Source organism: Drosophila suzukii, chromosome 3, assembly GCF_043229965.1.
Source record: "Drosophila suzukii chromosome 3, CBGP_Dsuzu_IsoJpt1.0, whole genome shotgun sequence".
Lineage (NCBI taxonomy): Eukaryota > Metazoa > Arthropoda > Insecta > Diptera > Drosophilidae > Drosophila > Drosophila suzukii.
The window spans coordinates 93107188-93129878 of record NC_092082.1 but is presented as its reverse complement, the minus strand read 5'-3'; the positions used below and the strand labels follow the sequence as shown (position 1 = coordinate 93129878).

The 22691-nt window shown below is 40.0% G+C and overlaps 2 protein-coding genes across 11 annotated transcripts in view; one reads left to right on the top strand and one right to left on the bottom strand.

Annotated features, from left to right (window-relative positions):
• Nucleotides 1-800: 800 nt before the first annotated feature.
• Nucleotides 801-9511, bottom strand: LOC108010812 (putative inorganic phosphate cotransporter). 4 transcript variants are annotated; one of them, XM_065865641.2, is made up of 4 exons: nucleotides 9388-9511; nucleotides 2392-2467; nucleotides 2197-2336; nucleotides 801-2135 (listed from the first exon to the last, which is right to left on the bottom strand). In XM_065865641.2, exons 2-4 carry the CDS (start codon nucleotides 2420-2422, stop codon nucleotides 828-830), a joined length of 1479 nt encoding a protein of 492 aa, XP_065721713.2. In that variant the 5' UTR covers nucleotides 2423-2467; nucleotides 9388-9511; the 3' UTR covers nucleotides 801-827. The 4 variants fall into 4 exon arrangements, with proteins under 4 accessions (XP_065721713.2, XP_036675572.3, XP_065721714.2 ...); XM_036819677.3 differs by lacking the exon at nucleotides 9388-9511 and adding an exon at nucleotides 5075-5283; XM_017075757.4 differs by lacking the exon at nucleotides 9388-9511 and adding an exon at nucleotides 5075-5285 and having other exon boundaries at nucleotides 1629-2135; nucleotides 2193-2336.
• heph (polypyrimidine tract-binding protein 1 heph) overlaps nucleotides 6254-22691 on the top strand; it is a 150183-nt gene continuing 133745 nt past the window's right edge. The window contains exons 1-3 of one of the 7 annotated variants that reach the window (XM_065865635.2): nucleotides 6254-7378; nucleotides 18111-18169; nucleotides 22597-22626. In XM_065865635.2, coding sequence (XP_065721707.1) covers nucleotides 18158-18169; nucleotides 22597-22626 — 42 coding nt within the window. In that variant the 5' untranslated portion in view covers nucleotides 6254-7378; nucleotides 18111-18157. Of the gene's footprint in view, nucleotides 7379-12627; nucleotides 13272-18110; nucleotides 18170-22596; nucleotides 22627-22691 lie in introns of those variants that run through there. The other 6 variants (XM_065865637.2, XM_065865636.2, XM_070996363.1 and 3 more) reach the window with 6 other exon arrangements.

The window sequence follows — 22691 nt, the reverse complement described above, 5'->3', positions numbered from 1 at the left end:
TACTCTGCCGCCCCTTGATTTCAACCACTGACGGATGGCCCACTGACCAATGTGGCGGCTTCGGGCGCTCTACGCTTCTTTGGATGATTCAAGCCTTGTCTCCCCTGCTGATTATCGCTTCTGGTCCATGTGATACTCGTTTTTGTAATTGTTTTGCTTTGTCGTAAATGGAGAGCGAAACAGGAAGATAGATTGCAATTGCTACAGGCCATTACCAGGATGAAATGAGAGGGGAGGCGCACAAATTTCTTGTCATTAAATTAAAAATAAACGACAATATTTTATGCGCCTATAAATATGCAGTAGAGCACAAAGCGCTTGTCTTGCAAACGGAAAGTGAGCAGCTGTTGTTATTTATTTATGCGATTCCTGGTTGTAGTTACATGTTTTAATGTCTTCTTTATGCAGGCTTCGGCCTGCTGCACAGGTGTCCGGAAAAGGCGGCAAAAGGTTGGTAGTGCCTAAGCCGGACAAGGAAGAATTATATCTGTTGCAAGCTGGAACAGCATTCGAGACGGTCGTAAATTATGACTAGAAATTGGCAGGAAAGGCTTATGAAATTGACATCTCTCATATGCTGGTAAATCAATTTTATATTTTCTAATTTTCTTCATTTACCATACATTTTTCCTGCATTAATATCAAGCTGCAATACAAAATTCAAAATTAAAGTCACCTTGCAGAAATACCTACCAATAAACAGACACTTTTCCATTCCGATTACCTTCCAACGTTCTGACCTAAAAAAAAATAGAACACAGTATCCAACACATTCCTGGACGAAAATCGAAACAACAAGCTTTGAAATAAAAATATAAATATATTTCTCAAGGGCTTGCACAGTTCAGTCTTAAGCCTATTCCGTTACCATCAGAACCATCAGCTGCTATCTCGAGTTTGGTGTGCTGAAAAAGCTTCTCCTCCGGCTCTAGTTCTAGCCTCGATTCCTTGGACTCGTTCCACGGCTGTGTTACGGCAGTGCCCCAAACTAGGAAAATCACATTTCCGGCAAACAGAACTCCGGCAGCCAGGCCAAACACCACCTGCCACTGGCTCCGCTGACTGGTGTCCGTTACCAAAACGCCCACCACGAGGGGCGTCAGCAGAGCCATCAGATTGGTGAAGCTGCTCATGAGACCGGCCAGGATCCCGGCGTGGTTTGGTGATAAATCAATTGTATTCAGCTCGCTGCCAATCGTGGCTGCACTGCTCACGCCCACACTGAGAGTTACCAACACAAGGACCAAGGACTTCTGCCCTTCCCCCACAAAAACGAGCGTCAGCATTATGGTGGCCGGTGCCCAGAGAGCAATGCTCGTGTAGGTCTTTCTCAACGCTGTCAAGCTCATCCACTTCTTTCGCAGCAGCACATCTGCAATAATCAGGTAAACATAGCACATCACCCACATGAGTAGAAAGGGAAGGGCCGAGTAGATCGCATTGCTTTTCATATCCAGCTTCAAGACGCCGCTCAAGTAGGTAGGCAACTCGGTTTGCATGGTGGTCAAGCCCCAGCTGTCGGCACAACGAGCGCAGAGCAGGGCGAGGACTGGGACTGAGGTGAAAATGCCCTTCCAGGGGATCTCCATTTTCTTGGGCTCCTTCCTCTCCGACCGCTGGAGATCGCCCACAATATAGGATTTCTCCGCCTCGCCAATGAACCTGGCCTCGCTTGCCTTATTGGCTCCAAGAAGCAGCCAGAGGACACACCAAACCAGACCCAACCCGGCTGCCGAGTAGCTAATGCCCGGCCATCCCAGCGAGGAACTGGCTATCGTCCCTGCGCCGTACATGGCCAGCACGTTGCCGCAATCGAATCCCGTGTAGGCAAACGCTCCCAGACGCGTTCGCTCCGCCGTGGGACACCAGTTAGCCAGATGCTGGTGGATGCAGGGCCATGTCACCTGGCAAAGTCCCTGCAGCAGCCGAATCGCGCAGTACGCCTTCCAGCCGGCTGCATAAACCCCGTAGGTTGTAAGGGCACTGAGCAGGGATGATCCCAGAGTGCCCCAGAACAGGACCGCCTTGGAGCCGAAGCGCTTGCACAGATAGCCCGCGGGGAATTGGGCCAGAGCGCAGCCCCAGTAGTAGCTCGACAGGATGTACGATTTCTTTTCCTCCGACCAATTGTAGTGCTAAAGGGTTGGTGGGAAAACGGGTGAGCTTGGTCTTATTGCTGCCTTTTCGCTTACCCACGGGCGGGTCGCTATCGTTCGATGAGGTCCCATTGGTCATCGCCACCACGGCCACGCTTACGTTAAGTTGGAGGACTGTGTTGGCCGCCAGTCCATAGAAGAGGAGACCGGCCTGCAGGTGTCGCAGCCCCAGGCGTGGTACTATAAAATAAAATAGGATATGTAAAGTTGCTGGGCAAGATTTTACCGATCTCACCTTTTTCGGGAACTTCCTCCACGTCAGCCATTTTGTATTTTTAAGTTTCTTCGGTTTTTTGGTTCATAGACAGACTCTGCGAAATAACAAAGGCAAACCACATTTTTAGAGCTTACTTATAAGGTACCAACAGTATAACAAAATTAAATACCATGAAAAAAAGAATAGCAAGAAACTCGGACCACAATTCTTGCGCATTGATAAAAGTTACCAAGATAACGAAATAAAACCTAACGAATTGTCTTACAACAATCGTTTTGGTTATGTGTGTGGTGATAAAATAATAATTATTTGTAATTATAAACAGCTTACTTCATTTATGAAACAATTGTTACCAAAATTATTTAATAGTATGTTTTCTAATGTAAATAAGAATTACGCGCCTCAAATGCCATTAATCATTGTTTTCTGATGCAATAAATGTACTACAATTCTCGTAATATTTTTTCGGTACGGTAAACGGTTTAACAAAAACTATATAAAAACATAAACAAAAATAAACAAGTCAATAATTCGCAACTCCAAACTAATTTTTATGTTTTATAAAAAAACAGTAATAAGTTTTTTTAAAATAATATGTTTAGCTTTTGTTAAATGTAATCTTGAAAACCTATTAAATACAACCATTTGCAAACTTGGACCCAAAATCACAAATGATATAGTTATCCGTTTGAAAATCATACATATAATCAGATTGATGGAAAGGCAACCAACAAAACTTAGGAGATGTTCGCTTTCGAATCTGGCAAAACTCCACATTTGACCAAATGCAATTGCAGAGGAGCTACCGATGTGGATACTGTTGCACTTTGTCTGAGCAAACACACACACCCCTCACAGCCCTCGGCCGGATATTGCTTCCATGAAATTCCCTTGTTTGTTATTTTAGATATTTTTCGGGTTTGTTATTTTTCCGATTTTTTGCTGTCTGCATTCCTCTTGTTTGGCAATCTGCCTGAGCTCGAGTCTCGTTCTCAGTTAGTGTGCAAATTTCCCCGATAATACGCAACCAAAAAAACACATACTATACATACGTAAAAAAATAAAAGGGGAAAAACAGAATTTAAATCTCAGCATTTACAGTTGTATCAGCGCAGCTAACAAGATACTTTTCAGTGCCACCCAGATACACCCGCACACTCTTTTTCAATTGTTCTAATAGTTGGCAACGTGTGGACGACTGCCAATCGTCGAAAGTTGGGTGGTTGGCTGGCTGTAGGCGGTGGGTGGTGGTGCCGTCCACCTATAATGCCGCCCAAAATAAAAACAGTGACATAGTTGTGGACTAGTGCAGGTGTGTCGAACTCCGGATGTCCTATTCTACAACAGATAAATCTTTAAAATTCCCAATTGTATTTCACTGGATATTTTCAAACTAGGTTCAACATTAATTTCTAGAATCCAAAATATGTGTGTTAAGTTAAAAATATTTTTGTTTATCTTGCAATTTAATTTGACTTTCTTTATAATTGATGACCATTTCAATTCGTCCCAGTGACTGTTAATGACACAGATACAGCGAGCTTTAGTGACATACTTAGGAACATGAAATAAAAACGAAATAATTCCGTAATCTACTTTAGTTTTATAGAAATGCACACGTATGTAAAACGTAGGCAATAACTCGCAGTTAAAATCATCTTATTTATAAATCAAGATACACAACCTACATTATATCGACAGAGTTTATATTTGGCTCCAAACGTGGTTTTCCGTCAGGGAAAACAAAAAACGACAAAAACATTAAGCCTATTTTCTATTCACTCCGAAAAATCTAATGAAGACAATGGTTTTATATTCTAATTTTAAATGTATACATGTACATAGATACTATTTATATGTGTTTAAATCGACGGGTTCAGAGACGGCGTGGAAAAATGTAAAAATAATCTTGACCTGCTTACCACTTCAGATATTTCTGTCTTATACAAACGTACACTGACAAGTTTATTATCAATGCCACTGCCTAGTGATAAAATAAAAAAATTGAAAATAATTTTTTTCATTTGGACTAGAATGTGCCATTAAATTCACAAGGTAATTTTCTATATTTGAAAATGGCTTTGAATAAAAGTTGAAATTTATATAATCAAGTACGTTGAAAGCTTACATTTTTAAAACATCTTACAACTGATCAAAGTTCATCAAACTATAGTAAAAGCTACAGACACGTGTGCATTAAAACAGATTTTCTATGCCAGGCCCGCCGGTGTTTTAGTAAGCATATCTTGTTTATACGCCAGATAAACAAGAATACGATATTCCCTTCAATGTGGTGTGTAACGGGTACGAAGAAAAAACAATCAATTCAATGCGTTTGGTGTCCTTGTGTGCGTATTTAGATTCGATTGTGTGTGTTTGTGTGGCATATTCTTTCGGGCCCATTCTGCAAATATTTGCTCACTCGAATGTTTTGTGAGCATTTTTGCCAACATTTTGCAAATTACTTAAAGCCTGACAACCTTCACCCCCTTCGGCCGGTAGAATTTTCTTTGGGTCGCCTGCTCTCATTTTGCCTGAATTTATCAAAAACAAATCTGCACACACTTCACATTTTATTGACGGATTTCTTTCATTTTAAGTCAAGCAAATATGCAACAATTCGTTTGCGGGCATTCCTACGACGTCCGACCACATTGTTGCACCCGCCATAAATAAATTGCGATTCACTTGCTAACCGAACCTTTTTATTGTTGTGTACTTTGGTTTTCCTATTAATATCTGATTTTAATTGGGTTTTGTTTTGCTATGTTGTCCGACCCGTTTTCCGCGTGCCGCGTGCTGTTTGCGCCTTTGTTTCGATTTCCGCTTCTATTCGATTCTGAACTGCGCGATCGCGGGGTACTGAGTTCCAACGCCGAACTGCTCCCGCTGGCGATTGGCGCTCGCTCATTTGGGGCGACTGCTTTTGTAATTGCCCGACGTCAGGCCGGCAGAGTGAGAGCTGTCGCGTTTGGAAAGAGCGCCCGTCAAGCTCTTTTGCGGCAGGCAACAACACTTTCGTTCTTGCTCCAAAATATTAGAGACTAGTCTCTAGAAATTAAACGCACTGATTACCTGAGAATGGGTCCGTAAGTATGCTAAGCTAATTTTTCCTACTGTACCTGTGCGACAAAAAATACCTTTGACTATTTTCACACTTTCAAACTTGGAGTTTTTACTGTGTGGAACATTTATACAATGATTGAAATCTGACAAGTAGGAGATCGGACAAAGTGGGGGCTATTAACCTAGCCATTCTAAAAATTGAAGTGTTGTTAGTCATCATTTCTGTACGTTTTTTGGCGTTATTAATTCGAGCTGGGTGTCTCAAGCATTTCCTTATCTAAATGGAATATGTTTACTATTGGATTTCTACCGCTCGTTAAATTGTTGGCATGTGGCTGAAGACTTTTATACAATTCTGAACAATTGATAAATAAATATCACTAATGCGTAGACCTTTAGTTTGCTTCCTTTTTATATTTTTGTTTTGAATTTTCAATAAAAAATTAAAGATCAAATTAAAAAATATATATAAAATAAATTATATTTTTATAAATCTAGTTCAAGAAGTCGTTAGTTTTTTGTTGGAACTTAAAAGAGACTTGACGTCGGAAATCAAGAAAATGGTTCGAGTCTCGGCTGAAAAGAGTGATCGTGATTGCGATCTCAACTAGCTTAAAGGTAACGTCACGTAGTATCAGCCAACGTAAGAGCCACGTAAGTGCCAACGTAAGAGGGAGACTATCGGTGAGACCAGTCCGAGGTCGTTGGAAAATGCTCTGGCCGTTCGTGCCCAGAAAACGACGGTAATATTGATCGCCGATGCCGCGGTCACACTGGGCGAGTTAAAACTGATCGTAGCGGTAAATCAAGTGCAGGCAGAAAGGCAGAAAGTGAATTCAACAAAACACCACCGATCGACAGTTTTGCACTCGCGTGAGGAAAATAAGCGAATTAACCAAAGCGGCGTCTTGTTTGCGCGGATCACCGGCGAATAAAGGCTAAAGCGAGGTGCGCGAACAAAGCTCTTGCCGCCAAACGCGCAGCTGACGAATCGTGGGAACAAACGTGCGCAGTAATAACATTGTAGTAGTCGGATTTGCGTTTCCAGTCACTGGAATCGGAAGCGTCGCCCGGCCATTTCCAAGTTGACAGTTACTACTCCCTTTTGTGCATCGTTTCGGTCCCGTTCCGTTTGTTTTAGCTTTTCGAGTCCTTCCCTGTTCCTTCGCCGTGTGCTGCGCGTCGCCTTCGTCTTTTCTGTTCCTTGTCGGTGCGTTGGAGCAGCCCCAACAGCGAGAAGGGATTCCGAAAACAACAGCAAAGCAAGATCACGCGGACCCTCGGTGCTTAGTGGTCTTCCAGTTGCACTGGAATTCGCGCAGTGGTTGTGAAACAGTCAAATTGCTTATTGTCAGAAATTGGTTTAAATATCCGCAGTGCCCCGAAATGCCATGGGATTGCTCTAGTTAACTACCGAAAGAGTTCCACACAAATGTGATAAGCAATTATTGCAGTAAAAGTGGCACAATTCTTAGAAAGTACACAGAAAAGCATATAAAATCGTGTTGTTGAATACCACAAGATCCATAACGATTAAAGAATTCAATAAATCAGAGAGGCAGTAATTGCTGCATTTAAATGTTAAAGTAGAATTTTAATTGCTTTTACACTTTCTGGGATTTCCACAAACAGCTGCCACTGCAATTTTTCATAAATAACAAACCGAAAATAAGAAAAAACACACCATTGCGTGGCGATCACAAGTGCTTAAAATCGGTACAGCCCTGATTTTAATTTGCGTTGATTTTCCAGTGATTGCATATTTTGTGTTGCCAAGCCCTCGTATTTTCCAAGCCGTGTCTAAATTATCAAAGTGTACGAAAGAAACATAATCTGAATTAAGTTTTACCAAATAACGAATCCCACTTTGGATTACAAATTGAACGGATAACAACAATAAAGACAAGAGAGCAAGTTGCTGCATCCCGCTCACTGATTTGTAAGTCCCTCTCACTCTCGCCTGCATACTTCGTATTTACCTATAATTTTAACCATCTTTGTTTTAATACATTTTTACCATTATTGCTTTACACTCTGGTCTGCCTGTTTCCGAACTCGTGCACCCTGCTCTTTTTACCTGCAGCCCACGCACTCTATAATCCCCCTCTCCCTCAATTTCGCTGTCTCTGTCTCGTACTCATTGTCCGTGATTGCGCACTGTTGCCCTACAATCTTCGACTACCTCAACGAAAATCAGTAATAGCCTTTTTCACCAAGTCAACAAGTTTTCTGGCTCAGGTTAAGTCAAATGGGTAATGTACTTCCTCAGTCTGATTGATTTCTTGGTTCACTTTAGTGTGTACCTACATTCGACTTGTTTATGTTTTCCTATTGTGAAGTTCCGATTTATCCCATTCGATCATCTTAACCAGAGTGTTGTTTTTCGTATCCACCCTTTTCGCCACCCCTTTGTTCCGTCCGTACGACCTTTTCAATTGCAACGCTATTCGTTTTCATTTGCTCAACTCTGATTATCCATCGCTACCTCTTTTGCATAATTTCGCTGACTCATTGGCATGCTCAACGTAATTTTCATAAATTTTGGAACGGCGATCCTCTTTTCCCCTGCCCCGCTATTCGGGTCCGCTTTGCTTCGCTGTGGTTTTGTGGTTTTGACCACATATTCGTACACCTTACTTTGACTGTCCCATGTAGGTTTTCATTTCGTTGACAGTTCGCCTGCGGGTGGGGTTTGGTTCCTATGGTCAACTAGGAACAGAGAACGGAGCTGTGTGTTTGGTTTTATTTCCCTCGCGGGTGCTAATGAATACACCGTATGCGTATTTTTGGCTTGAAAGAGGAATGATTTATAAAAATATTGAAATAGAGTAGCTTCTCTACGTAAACACGTTAAAATAGTTAACATTTTGTATTATTTTAATCATTCTAATGGGAAAGGGATATTGCATTTGTATCATCCAAAGTATAGTTTTGGCAAAGATCTTGTGAAAATGCGTTCCGCTAATTAGCTTTTAGGATCGAGTATTTGTTCGTTGTTCAACCTACACGCTTGCACTCAAACAGCAGTCTCTGCGAGTCGTGTTAATTTTGAAATAAAAGTTCGGGCGAGCATGCACATGGATCCAGTAACCAGTGTCGTACAACTAGCGCCGTTATTTTAGACACAAACGACTCATTTAAAAAGTGTTTGGTAAGGAGGCGGGAGGGAAGTGCTGGGTGACGCGACGCCAAGTCGAGCGTAATTTGCAAACAAAAAGCCATTAAAATATCAAATTAGCGTCTGGCTTTGGCTCCGAGTGCGGGATTTAGTGGAAGTCTCCAATTGTCGTCGACGCCAGTTTTTCCCTGGCACGCCCACTCTTCCGCCTTCCTCCTCCGAGAACCACCGTCCTCCTCCCCCTTACATTTGTTTGTCCCTCCCATCGCATTGTGCAAAATCGAAAGTAAATGAAATGTAGCACCCGCATGTGCTGCGTGCAGTCATCAATTTGTTGATTAACAGTTGTCAGTCCTGTACTCACCGCCCAATCGCCTCCCCCCTCTTGCCGCCTTCTTAAGTTGTTCCCACTCCGATAAATGTCTCGTGTGTTTAAAGCACTGAGAGAAATTATCTTAAAAAATTGGACTGTCAATGAGGAATTCGATTCAATGGGAACTGGTATTGTGGAAAAACTTCGATAAACCGTAGTCAGGTGGTTCTATAACGACAACTTCATTAAAGCCAAACTCGGATAAATGTATTGTCAACATAAAAATTGCTCTCAAATATTCTTTGTGTTCATAGTTATCAACCGTTTGTTAGTTTCGCTTATCAGTCATTAGGAGAAATTGTTTCTTGCCCACCGCAAAAGTCTCGTTTGCTGTTTCTAGATAACAGAATTTACACGCCGCATTAAAATCCATTTGTTTCACTGCCAAGGCTGAATGCGTGCCGCAATAAAAGCCCATTAAATACAAAACAGAACCGAAAGCTGAAACACGTTTTACCTGTACTGCAATCCAAACTGAGTCACTGGGTTGAAAGAACTTCGCTGGGGATGAAGCGAGTACAAAATGGTTATTTGAAAAATACAAAAAATCCAAAACAGCAGCAATCAAATCATCAAGGGAAAATTTATGACGGTCACACCGACCCCTTGCAAACTGCGCCGAGAATAAAGCCGGACTGGAACCTATCTCGATCAATGGATCACATCGTTCTGGCAGACAGAGACGTCTCCCTGCTCCATTTTTGGACAAGCTGTCGTCTCCCTTTCGCACATGCGAAAAGTTCTGGGGCCACGCTTGCGCGTTTTGCCTTGGGTTTCGATTCATTTTCGGTCTTTGGGTTGTGTTGTTGTACGCGTACCCTTCCCTACTTGTATTTATACCCAAACGCGTTTCATAAATTATCAAGTTGAATGCCCAGTTTCGAAATTTCAACGCGTCTGACCTTGAGCACAAATTTTCGGAGCTTCGGGCCTCGCTCTCGTGTTTTTAAGTGTTTGCGATTGTATCTGCACTCATATGGTTTTAATACCCGGTTTTGGATGAGGGTATAGTGAACTGTTGAAAGAGCTAGCCAATTGGCCCCAAATATTAAAACTAGTCACAGCAGTTCAGTTCTTAGTGGGTAAGTGGTTTAAAAGTAATCAGCTTGCTAGCCACATTTGAATATAAACATAAAATAAAACTTAATGGCAAATTAAATGGCATCATGTATTTAAAAGAAATCAATTTGTAGTAGATTTGGATTTATGGGGTATCTAAAAGTCCGAAGATTTAAGATCTTGTATTTGTGAGTTGACTTGTGTTATTTGTGGGCTCTTTGATTGCTTTGAGTTAAGTTCTCTGGTAGTTTCTCCGTTTGTGTTTTTCTCCAATCTGTGCTTTCATGCGTTGCAATGCCTGTCGCGCTCGTCATACTTCTCGGCCTCCAAATGTTACAGTCTGTTTATTGTGGCTAATGGCTGGGAGAAGAACAGTCAAAGAGGCTACAACGTAGGGACAAAAGCCTTTTCGCTTTGGTTAATTAACGCTGCTATACAAATTAACTAACGCACATGCGTAACTCAAAACACAAACAAACTCGGACAGACGATGCGGAGATTGTCCGCTTGAAAATGATTAATGATGCTCTTTTTTCCGACTTTACTCTTTGAACTTGGCTCTCTGACAATACGAGCAGAAAAAGTGCGTGTGTCTGGTAACTGAAACCGGTTTAAGCCCTTGAATTTGGCAATTCGTAGATATATAAAAAGTAAACCCACACTGGCGGGAAGGTCGAGTTGATTAGGATTGATGGAATGAGCCCAACCATTTTAAGTTCGAAAATCTCAAAAACTATATGTGTGTACAAACAAATGAGAGATTTAATTATGTCTGGCGAGGAATTTTCATTGATTTTCCAGACGAAAATCGTAAAACATGAAAGGCATATCAACGCACACGCTCAGAAACGAGATGAAAAAATAAAAAATCTTTTTGGAAAATCACCAAACGAACCATTATCCTCATTATCGAGTAATCTAGTGGGTGGGGGCAGGGCGCAAATATTTATTGATTTTCTGTGTGATGGATCAGTTTTGTTTGGCTTAGTTCTCGACGTCATCTTCTGAGTGGGTGGGAGAGTGGTAATGCGTCCATTTGTTAAGGTGTTGATGTGCATGCAAATGAACACAGCCCGTGAGTATAGTGATGATTCGTGCTGTCATATTATGGGGCATGTGTGGCATGTGGGGTAGGCATTATTGGGGAGATTTGCCGCATAATAGACCGCTTAAATGGCCCACAAACTGACGGACACATCAATCGAGTTGGCTGGCGGTGGACACTTTGTCACGCATACTGTATCATCAGCGGGATAATCTTCCGAATTATTACACAAAAAAATTATATAGATCTATAAAAAATATTGCAACAGTGTAACCTTTTATTGGCACTCATATTTTTAAGTGTATAATTTTTATTTTTTATCAGACTGCACGTATATGTCAAACACAAGCTTGACAACTTAAATACCACACACGATTTCTATACGGATAAGTGTGGTAGTGTGCGACTGTCTGCGAGTGTTTGCGTTTGATTGATAAGAAAGTGAGACGACAGCTGCTCGGTATTTTTTCAGCTTCTTCGGTTGCCGGGCTACAAAAGGGTTTTGGGGGTGGGAGAAGTGTTGCTTGTGTGTAATTAGGGGTGCAATTTGCCGGTTAGCCCACTTTCGGTGTCAAGGGTGGAAGGCAAAGTGTCAAGAGAGCGTGTGATTTTGGAACCACTTCTTTCTTATTCAACCGAAATATGTACGAAATTTTATTCCTCGTGTGCTGTATTATCTGCAAATATATTTCACAAATAAACTAGACATTTAGTAATCTCTTTGTTGACATATTTTATACACACAATTGCTTAACCCCCAAATCAAACAAGCAAATCAAATGTAGATAAACAAATAATCACTCAAATAAATGAACACCGCAACGCATCCTTGTCTCTCTCTACACATTGATGTCTACACGCCATATTAAAATTTTATATCCATACTGTACATACAAACAAATATATTTATTGAATTTCATGCGCCTGCTGTTGTTGTGATGTAAAACTTTCCGTTCCACTTTTTTGGATATTTTATTTATTTATTTCCTCACCCTCACTGTATTTATATTAATCTGTCTGTCCCTAAAAGCTGTTTTATAGCCCCATCTTCTGTTTCTTTCTCATGCACAATTTCTCCTATCTTGCCTGTCTGTTGTTTTGGTAGCCTGTCTGCCCTGTCCTATCGTGGGTGTGCGCTATTTTGAAATGTTTTCTAAACATTTATACAATAATTTTAAATTCCATTTTCACAATTTTATAAATATATTCACACTGTGGCATGGAAAAATGCTATTCTTAATTAAATTCGTTGGCTGCCAAATACATTTTTGTTTTAACCTTCCTGAGGCTGTGAAAACGCCATCTTTCATTCCACTTTTCTTTGTCGCGTGCCTAAAAAAAGTTTCAAACTCATTAAGCGAAATGCAAAAAATCTATTTTACACCCTAACCTCCTCCCTATATCTGTGCATATTCTTTCTATGTCTACTTCTGTCTACTTTCTTCTTGAGAGCTTTACCTAGATCATGCCTTGCATTATCAATATATATGTGTATAAATAAAGCACTACTCCAGAATTCCTCAGATATATATTGATATAAACGAAACTTGTGTCTCATATGAGAATTGTTCTGTTCTCTTTCGATTCTTGCAGGCGCCCGTCCGCTCCCCCTTCTACTAGTATAACTACTGCAACTAGCACCACCAAACCAACACCACCAACCACCAGCACCACCGTCGCGAACGTGTGTCGTGTGCAGTGTCAGTGTCTCGAGTTAGCCAAGTTGCCCACAGCTAAACCAACACAGCGCATAGAATACATTGTTTAATAAATTCGTGTGCGAATGTGCTTGAAAAATAATCAAAGAGATATAAAATCTTTTTGATGACATCCGATGTGAGAAGTCTTAATCCCTGAGCCTTAGGTGGATGTCAAATGCAAATTTATTAGAGTGCTCTGACCAACGAAATTAATTTCTGTGAATATCCATTAAATCGCCAGCCAATTACTTGCTCGAATCCAAGTGAATTTGTGTTCTCATAAATTATCAGCGGGAGAACCCCATCTATAAATAACCATATCGGCTATAGTATAATTATTTTTAGCTGTTTTAATTTCCGTCCTGTTTGTGCTTTTATTTTCGGTTGTCCTCTCATATGGCTCAGCTACCGCACCATAATCATTTAAAATAGTTTATCGCGAACCAAACGTTGGAATCGAGCCGAAATCATTTACCACAAACTTAGAAGGCGCCAACGCTGAATACGGCTCCTCATGTGTGGGTTCCTTTAAAGTGGGTGAGTAAATCAGCTACAAATCTTATCACATAAATCTTCACATATATCTGATTTCCCTATTATTTTAAGGCATACTTTATTCTCTGTGACGGGGTGTAGTTGTCACATAAATATATTCATGCATCTCTAGATTGACTATGAGGTGGCTCCTTGAGCTTGCTGCACTTTCGTGACATTTATTAAAAAATGTCTTGTGCATACTGCATACAGTTCGTTTTGCTGATACTTTGCAGTTATCAACGAGCCATTTTTAAATTTAGCAACTCCATTTCGCAAAACAAAAAAAACAGTGCGTGATTTTATTTAAACAACTTTTATTAGGGACAAACCACAACAAAACAAAAATTTGTTTCCATATAGAATGGCTTATTGAAATTTTATTTTCCAATTTGTTTTTACATGTTCCTTTAACTGTTATAAGTTATACTCACTGTTTTGTAATGAGCCGCAACCACAAATTTGATTTTTTTAATTGTGCGTTGATTTCGACTTGGCTTCTTCGCCGCCTTGTTTCTTGAATTATCTTAATTTGTTTGATTCCTTTAGCGCATAGAACGAGAGACTAGCTCCTTTGCATGCTAAATAGAGTTTGGAACTAAAGCTAAGTGGTAGTTAACTTGCTTAAAACGAGCAGGTTCCATTCTTGTGTTGTCGGCCAAAAGAGGGGAATACCTTTTGCTTAGGTTTAGGTTGGGTTGGGCAGGAACTGCCGCACTTGAGTTTGTCTTACAACTGGAAATGCAATTTGGTGGTTGCGTGAGTTCCTTGCCAAAATGAGTTTGCAATTGACTTTCTTCGGGAGTAAATGAATTCGTTCTATAGACCTCTGGCTATTGAAAGTGCTATCTAAGAAATTTAAACCAATTTAAGTAAATAAATGATTTATTTGTAATTATTATTTTAAAAGTCGTTATTGCATTTGATTTTTATCTTTTGTTGACTCGCATAACTTTAGTATTATATTTCAGTGTGTATCATTGACTAATATTTTTTTTGTTATCTAAAAAAGATGCAACTACACAGTTAAAATGCACCTGGACACTTGAAATTGGCTCATGTTTCTTTGTAATTCAATTGTATATTATTTAGGTGTTAGAAACATTTCAAATGCTTGTTTAAAATAAATAATAGGCATATATATATATTATTTTGCAAACCCCATTACACCGACAAAAAACACAAAAACAATGAAAAACGGAAAGAAGTGCGGCTATCGTATCTAAGTTTCGAGCCTTGGATAAATAATGTTTGCATCAGCAACATCATCCGCCACGAAATGACAGATCATCGTTTAGTTTAGCTCCATTATATTTTTTGAGCGACTCCCACGCGTTTTCAATTTCAGTTGTTTGGATGAGAAATAAACTGGGTCCAACTCCCCAAGCTGCCCTCAAAAGCTGAAGCGAAGCTATGAAATGCGACATAAATGGGCGGATGGCAACAGAGGGTATTTATGGCAGGGAGTCGGAGGGCTGGAAGACCCATTTACATGGCCTCAGCACTTTTAAGTGCATTTGGACATTAGCCGAGCAAGACTAAAATCTCAGAGTTGCCGAGGGGCCGTTGCTTGTTTGCTTCCTCCGCCTTTCACAGTCAGGCAATTTGCCTTAGAATTTATTTCAATTGCTCTTAAACGAAATAAACTGTTCCGAATACGATGTTCACTGTGGGTGAATATACGATGACGACGACATCATCACCTAGAGCAAGTCATTAGAGAGGTTGCCCACGCATCCCAGCTCGAAACCAATGAGGCAATTTCGTTTACCAAATGAATCTCGAAGAACATTAACGTACACTTGTGTTCACAAAAATATTTTAGCTTTGCATTTAGTTGCCCATTTACAATATCTTATGGAATACTCTAAATGAACATACTTAAAAGATAATATTCAATTATTTTAAAAAAGGTGTATTTACACAATTTTTAAGGAGTAGCACTAATGAAATTGTTTGCGCTTATACTGCGGAAGCACCCAATGAATCTAATTTATTCTGTTTACTCAATCCGTTGTTGCAGCAGCTGGCTAACTTATCAGCAATAAAATCAGAAACTTTAATTCAACAAATTAGCAGAACAGCAGGCGCCAAGAAAACAGGCCACACCTGTTGCTGCTTCCTTCTTGGCCTGTAAAGATATCATTAAATTTCACTTAAGCTGTTCAAGGAGCCCCAGACACCACTAGACAACGCCAAAGACAACGAAAACGGCAAGCGCGCCGGGCGACAGCCAATCTCCAGCCAGCGGCAGCAAGTGCCAAAAAAGTGGTTTAGTTTTCCGCTTTTGTTTTTCATCTTGGCATTTTCCGTCGGAGGCGCGTGCGGCTTGCATTTGCTAGTGTTGCATTTTCCCGCGACTTCCCTCCCCCTTCCCGCCTGTCTGCCAGTGCGTGCGAGTTGTTGCACTTTGCGCTTTCGACCCACATTTGTCTCTGGTCCGGATTTTCGCCCAGGATTGCCCTCGCCTGCTTTTCCTCAGTCCTCCGACTGTGGCTCCGCTTTCCCTTTGCCCCGTTTGTGTCTGCGTTAAGCATTTCCTCGTACAATTTTTCTTGTTGTTATTCTTCGGTGTGGAATTTGGCTCTTTTATGCATTGCATTCAATCTTTGCACTGTTGCTGCCAGCAGTTTTGCTTTGCTTTCTGCTCCTGGTGTTGCTGCTGCTAGTTATGATGATGCTGCTGCTGTTTCTGTGGAGGATGTTGCTACTGATGTTGTGGTTGCTGCTCTTTTCGTTGATGTAGCTTCGTTTCCTTTAGCCCACGGGTACTGTGGCGCTTTCCAAGGTTACATCCCACTCAGCGGTATTTTTAAATGAAGTTTAAGCTGCTCCCTTTCCATAATGCACTGTTGTCTGGCCCTAAAAAGTATGAAATATTTGGTGTGTGCAAAGACGATGGCGGACAAATCATGCCAAATATGTACATGTTTGCTTACTGTTAGTTACCTTCCTTCTGTTTAATGCAAGTTTTCTGAAGAATTTAATCTGAAATATTGGGGATAATTGAGGAAATTCTTTGTAGTCCTTGGTTTTAGTATTTGTTTGCTTTGGTTTCTAAAGTTTTTACTTCTGTTTACGATTTATGCTTGTGCGACATTTGATATTTGCCATTTTTATTTCATTTTCACTAAGGCAAATTGATTTTTGCCTTGCATTTTCGATTTGGTTTCTGGGTTATGTTTGCAACATTATTTATTTGTGTTTTCAATTAAATTTCTGTTTCAAATAAATAACATTTCTCGCTCGGCATTTGCTGGTTTGAGTATTTTTTAGTCAGGCTAGATAATTTCTTGGTCTGCTGACAAGATTTCAATTTGACTTATAACCGCCTGTCGCTTTGCTCGATGGAAACCACTCGTCGCTTCGAAGATGTTGCTGTTGTCGTCGCTCCCATAGCACGCGTATCTGAGGGATTGCCGGGCATGCAGCACTGCCACAGCTAACACATGTTTGGCTAAATAATTGAGATTTCTGGCATTGTGTGCCCCAAGTATTTGGCTTTTTTTTTATCTCGATGTCATCCAAAATCGGGCATGCTGCCAGCCAGGGCCAATTCCTCCTTTTATCTACCCAGTCCTTCAAGGCACTTGCCGATTGTCAGAGTTTGGAGCGAACTATTTTGGTGGTCCCCTTTATATTCTAGTTGTCCCAGATGTCAATGTTCTTGGCCTTAGTCACGGAAATCAAATCTGAATCCCTTTATTTTCCCTTCCTAGAAAATGAGCATGATGACAGCATAAATGGTCTGCTGGTCACAAACCCAAACTAATAATTCGTTTGCGTTTGGCTTTAATCTCACTCTATCGATTTTAATCAATTTAATAATTAATGGTAGTATTATTTGAGTGGTTGCCATGTGCGGAGTGTGCTTAACTCATTAGGCGTGGCTAAATGCTCGTAAAAATCAATAAAGTTTCGCACAGATTTTAAATGTTCCATTTGATGGGAATAGAATGAGCAAGAGAGATAGAAAGCTTAGCATTTTAGATAAGGACTGCGAGAATATATATTTGTAGGGTGCGTGGTCTTTATGATGTTTCGTGTTTGCTTTCGGACAACAACTAAATGGGGAGGTAAATAACAACAAATAAGATAAGCGATTTATTAGCTGGAGATAGAAGTAACAGCCAGAATTTAACCACACTCACAAACTAGAACTATTACAGCACAATACGAGTATAAGCAACGTGTGAAAAAGTTTCTACGTTAGTGTGCATTATGCAAATTGCAATTTTACACACTTTTAAATGGTCGGAAAGATTTGTATTTGTTGTTTGCAGTTTAGTAAAAAACTGAGAATGAATTTTGTTTACCCATTTGATTAAATTCGTGACTCACTGTGTCAGTCTTAATGATCTGCTTAAGAAAAACAGACGGGTACGGTTTGTGTAAAAATATATTAAAAGTAGTAGTAGTATTTCATCTATTTGATAAAGAATCTTATCTTTGCTAAATTACGTATGATTCAATTGCCTAATTTTTCTTGGCGGAATTCTAATTTTTTGATATCTCATTAAACACACTAAATTCTGTTTGTGCTCGCTTAAAAAAGAAATCTTCCAGAGCTTGTGTAAATAAACACGACTCGAATAACAACGAGAATCGAAAACAATCGAAAATAAACAAAAATGTATAAATAGGGTCAGCGGTTTACGAAAAGTTTGCCAATTGCTGCTGGCAACGGAAGTTTGCATGATCTCTGCCTCTGACTGTTTCTATTTTCCCCTTTTGCTCTAACTAACCCATAAAGTACTGATACAATAGGTTAAGGATATGCTTACAATTTGCGCATTAACCAACCCGAAAAAATACGTTTTTTTATCTTTCTTTTCGTTTTAGGTAAGTTTGTTGTTTATGGTTGGTCTAGGGTCTAAACAGTTGATAGCATGAGTCAAGCTGTAAGTGAACACCTCTCCTATATTTTATTTTTAATACTAAATATCCTAAGTAGATTTAAGAACAATCCAGCTGTAAATGTGGATCTAGTGTCAACAGTGAACATGCAAAAAGAATTTAAAACATTTGTGGGTTTTAGAAGAAGTACATATACATGTTATTGGCTGTCTGTCAGTCCGTATGGTCAGAAATGTTCCTAGAATATTTCTCATTGCATGGCAGAAGCAATGCCTCGTCAGTGCGCTGCCAGTTATTTTTATATTTTATTTCATTTTATTTCGATTTGATTTTTCTGTCGTAGTATTGTGCATTTTGTTGCCGTTGCAATTGAATTGCAAATATTTGCACTACAATTTCTCAGCGTGCCATAGATAAATAAATGAATTTTCGATTGTATTTTATTAACAGTAAATATAGTTTCAATTTTCACATATTGTGTATACGCTCGTGTGCTCAGGCAGTTCATTAGATAAAGTGCATCCGAACCAAGCGGATTAAATAAGGCATTTCGTGTATCATGGAGGTATACTCGTATAATTCTGCATTCCTAAAATTGGACTTTGCAGCGGAATGAAAATTCTTTCTTCTCTCACAAAGTTATATCAGTTGGTCGCATTTTCCTGCAGGCTAAAAATAATGTTTACGATTTTATTTCTTTTCGTGTTCAGGGGCTGTCTTAGAAGTTGTTCTTAGGACAACGTTGCCAGATAATTGGGTGTGTCTGCCAGCGACACTGGGGAACTTTTTCTGAACCTCTTGGCGGTCATAAGTCAATAGTTGGAGACGTTTTAATGGCTCATTTTCCGTGTAAATCTGGGCGCTAATGAAAACTTATGAATTCTTCCGTCCGGCGCTGCTGCTCGCCATTCAAATTAAATGTATATATAATTTATGCTGGTCTTATGGGGCCCCATTCTTGCCATCTGCCTGCTGTTAGAGATCAAAATGTTGTCCATCACTGCCGCTGCATTTGCACGTTTTTATGTCTGGTGCTTTCCCATTTTTCCACTTAATGTACAGCTTTTATTGCTGCTTGTCAAGTGTGCCAGGTTTGTAATGTTAAAATAATTGAATAGTAAGAGGGGCGTGAGGCTTTTAGGAATTTGCATAGATGTATCTAATTTAATGAAAGAAAGTTTTAGATTGTTAATCATTAACGGTACCAACTCAAAGATAATGTATCCACCTAAGTATTTTGGTGGCTCAACATAATTCATTAAATGATATTCCATTGAAGAAGACCAAATTATATTCGAAATTCTTCAAATATTAGGAAGTTGACAAAATCGGTGTGTATCCAGATCAATGAAATATTTTCTTGTAGTTTTTTCCGTAGTGTCGTGCTTTTTTATTATAAGGAAGATAAATTACAAGATTCAAAGATCTATTCCTCTTAAATAAATGTCAGCTATAAATTTTCGTTTCTTTTAAGACGATCAAAGCTATTCCCACCCACTCAAATATACCTGAAAAGCTTTGAGCACGCATTCTGTCGTGCTGAATTAAAAGTACGATATTCCTTTATTTCATTTCTGCAAAATCACCGGAAACAGTAGCAAAAATAAATTTATAGATGTAGCCATAGTTGTTGGTTGCGGTATATAAACAATGCAACAACTTGTGTATTTTTAGTGCCATAATTATGGCACAGATTTATGGCATATATGTAGCCCCCACACTCATACACAAATCTGCGATGTATTAAAGACCATAATAATGTGGGGTAATCTGTGCGAAGATAAATGCGGCCAACCGAAAGTGGCTAATCGCAAAACGCTCTTAGCAATATTATCCATTTGAAGAGGCGTCTTTAAAATTAAAAATGTGTTATTCGTTTGAATATTAGTTTAGCTCAAAAAAATAACGTGCGTTTCATTCTGGTAATATAATATTCTAAAATATATAAATAATCGTAGTTTATTCAAAACCAAATTAAAGTTGCTTTGAAAATACTGTTTCCGCATACAATTAAATTTGTTATTTAATATTTTGGCTATGGGGTTATTTGTCCCGTTGATCCAACACTTGTTACTCATAAAAAATGGTTTTTTAAATATTTCTGGGAAAATTCTACCTAATATTAAGTATTGTTTTCTGTAGCCACTTGGCGTGGGATGACTTTTGGTCGGTTCGTTTGGTTGGAGCGTGGCCAAGTTATGCAGTTCTTGACGCCGAACCAAAAATAAATTGCGACATCAAAATAAAAACAGAATAAAAACTGATATGAGCATATAAAAGAGTGTAGATGTGTCGCAGATATAGATATAGATAAAGACAACATCTACCCGCCGATACGATGGCAAATTAATTTGCGTTGACTTCTGATGATGTATTAAATGCTTTATAACGTGTTCAATGCTCACCTGAGTGTTCCGTGTTTATTGTGAATTAAGATTGGTATTAAGATATTGATGTCTTTATTTACTTGAGATATAACAATGTGTTCAGATATACATCTGTTAAATGCGGTGTCGCAGTCTTAAAAAATTCATTAAAAAAAATATCCTATATTTTTTGAGACACCGCAAAATATACAGTTTTGTTTGTGTCAGAAACCAATTTGAATCCTTCGCCAGGCCAAAGTCTTCGCAATATCTTCAACTCCGTCTTAATGCATCAGCTTGACGATGGGTTTGACGGCCTTTTAGCTAATGAACTTTGGGGGGAAACGGCAACAGCAGCAGCATAATGAGCTATTATGATGGCTGAGCTGCACAAGCTCAGTGCGGTAGCTCCTTGGGACCATGGAATATGGAATTAAGCAATGTCCATTTAGCATTTGAAAGGCTCACGTTTGACCCACTCCGCGCGTGCTGGTGTGTGTGCGGGCTGCGCTTGTGTGCGTGTTGTGGCACGGCTTTCAACAATATTCTTCCACCTAGCTCTTGCACACGTGCGCCAATTTGTATGCAAGCCTTGCCTTCTTCGGCTCCTTGGCTCATTTTGCTCCTTTGGCTTGCAGCACGTTGCTAAACGATTGCGCTCTCGAGTGCAATGAGGTCGCTCCTGTTGTCGGAGCATCTGCTAACCCGTTTAAAGAGCTCCAGCAGGGCCGGGATCAGAGAGCTTTGCTGCGGGGTCACTTCAGTGGGTGTCCTGTACTCCTTCCGCTAATTGCGTTTACGCAGACCAATTAGCCGGCCAGCAGCTGTGATGTATGCTACACACTCTGTTTAAGCCAGCTGTTGCAAGAAAGATTTGAAGCGGCACTAAATTAAAAAAAAATACAATTTAAAATTAAATAAGGGCCTTACGAGCCTGAACATATCAAAATTTCGAAATGGCTATACATCTAGCTGCATTCATTTTGTGGTACAGAAAGTGTGCAAATGTAAACTCACACGGATAAAACAAGAATTCTTTTTAAAAGAAATACGCGGCCAATAAAATTTTAATGATCTATTGCTCAAACTGTGGCAGCGCTGAGCAGCGTCGGAAGAATTACTAAAAAGAGCTCTGGAGAAATTTTGTTGTTTTGTCTTGGTATTTTTTAGGGGTGCCGTAATCACGTGTAAATATTTTCGCACAACTGCAGTTGGGCGTAATGTATTTAGCTGTACGTGCCGCCACTGGAACAAGTTCAGTTAGTGGCCCTGCGCAAGGAGAGCGCTCGGCAATCGCAATTTGAAGTTATAATTTATTTAAGCATCCATTAAGGTGCACATATTGATGATCCCAGGATGTTCATGGTCGGGCGCCGCTTGCGAAGTTGAGTGCAATTGCTACCTCGACAACGCCCGGGCAATTACTTTTGAGTTATTTGGCTTAATAGAAATTCAGCGAGCGTGCCGTGTTTGTCTTGTTCCAGCCATTACCCCCACTTCTCGACCTCCGCCCACCGCTTTCAGTCCCCAATCCCCCCATCCGGCAATCCCAGGACTCACTTTGATTTTCATAAGTAAATGTTGGACCTCCTTTTTGCCTAGCTAACCTAACGAACTTGTCTCCAGAGCAAACTCGACCGCAGGGGCGAGAAGGAAGATGAAGAGCCAGGGGATGCGGCGAGCGCTTTGAGAATCGATTATGAATTATTTGAGCTGGGCGAAATGACTTATGAGACACAAAAGAGTCCAAAAGACGCACAATGGCCACCACACACGGCTGGCCAAGTTATCATTGTTACATGATAGGGGGGAACACTAGGAACGAGTGAGGGGTGCGTGATAAATTCGCAGCTTTTGTCCTGCGGCCTTGCCAAAGGGATTCTTCGCCTTTGTTGCCATTTTGACACTAATAAATTGAACAAAGAAAAAGCGCCGGGCACAACAAAAAACCTATATTAATTTTGGCACATTCTTGTCAGTGATTTATTCCCTCGTTTTGATGAATTTTCAATTTCAAACTTAACTCATAAATGCCATAATTTATGCTCCTATAACATTTACTTACAATGAAATTTAATTTTCTTTTTTCTCTTTTCTGCTTTCAGGTAAGTTTGCACTACGAGGAAAAAGAAAACGTAAGTCGGAATCATTTTGGCCATTAATTTATTTATTAATTACCCGAGGGGACGGAAAACAGCAG

Coding starts and splice junctions, on each gene's coding strand:
- LOC108010812 (XM_065865641.2), bottom strand. CDS start 2,422: ATGGCTGACGTGGAGGAAGTTCCCGAAAAAG. Junction 2,337..2,391: donor GGAGGAAGTTCCCGAAAAAG/GTGAGATCGGTA, acceptor TTTATTTTATAG/TACCACGCCTGGGGCTGCGA. Junction 2,136..2,196: donor CGAACGATAGCGACCCGCCC/GTGGGTAAGCGA, acceptor CCAACCCTTTAG/CACTACAATTGGTCGGAGGA.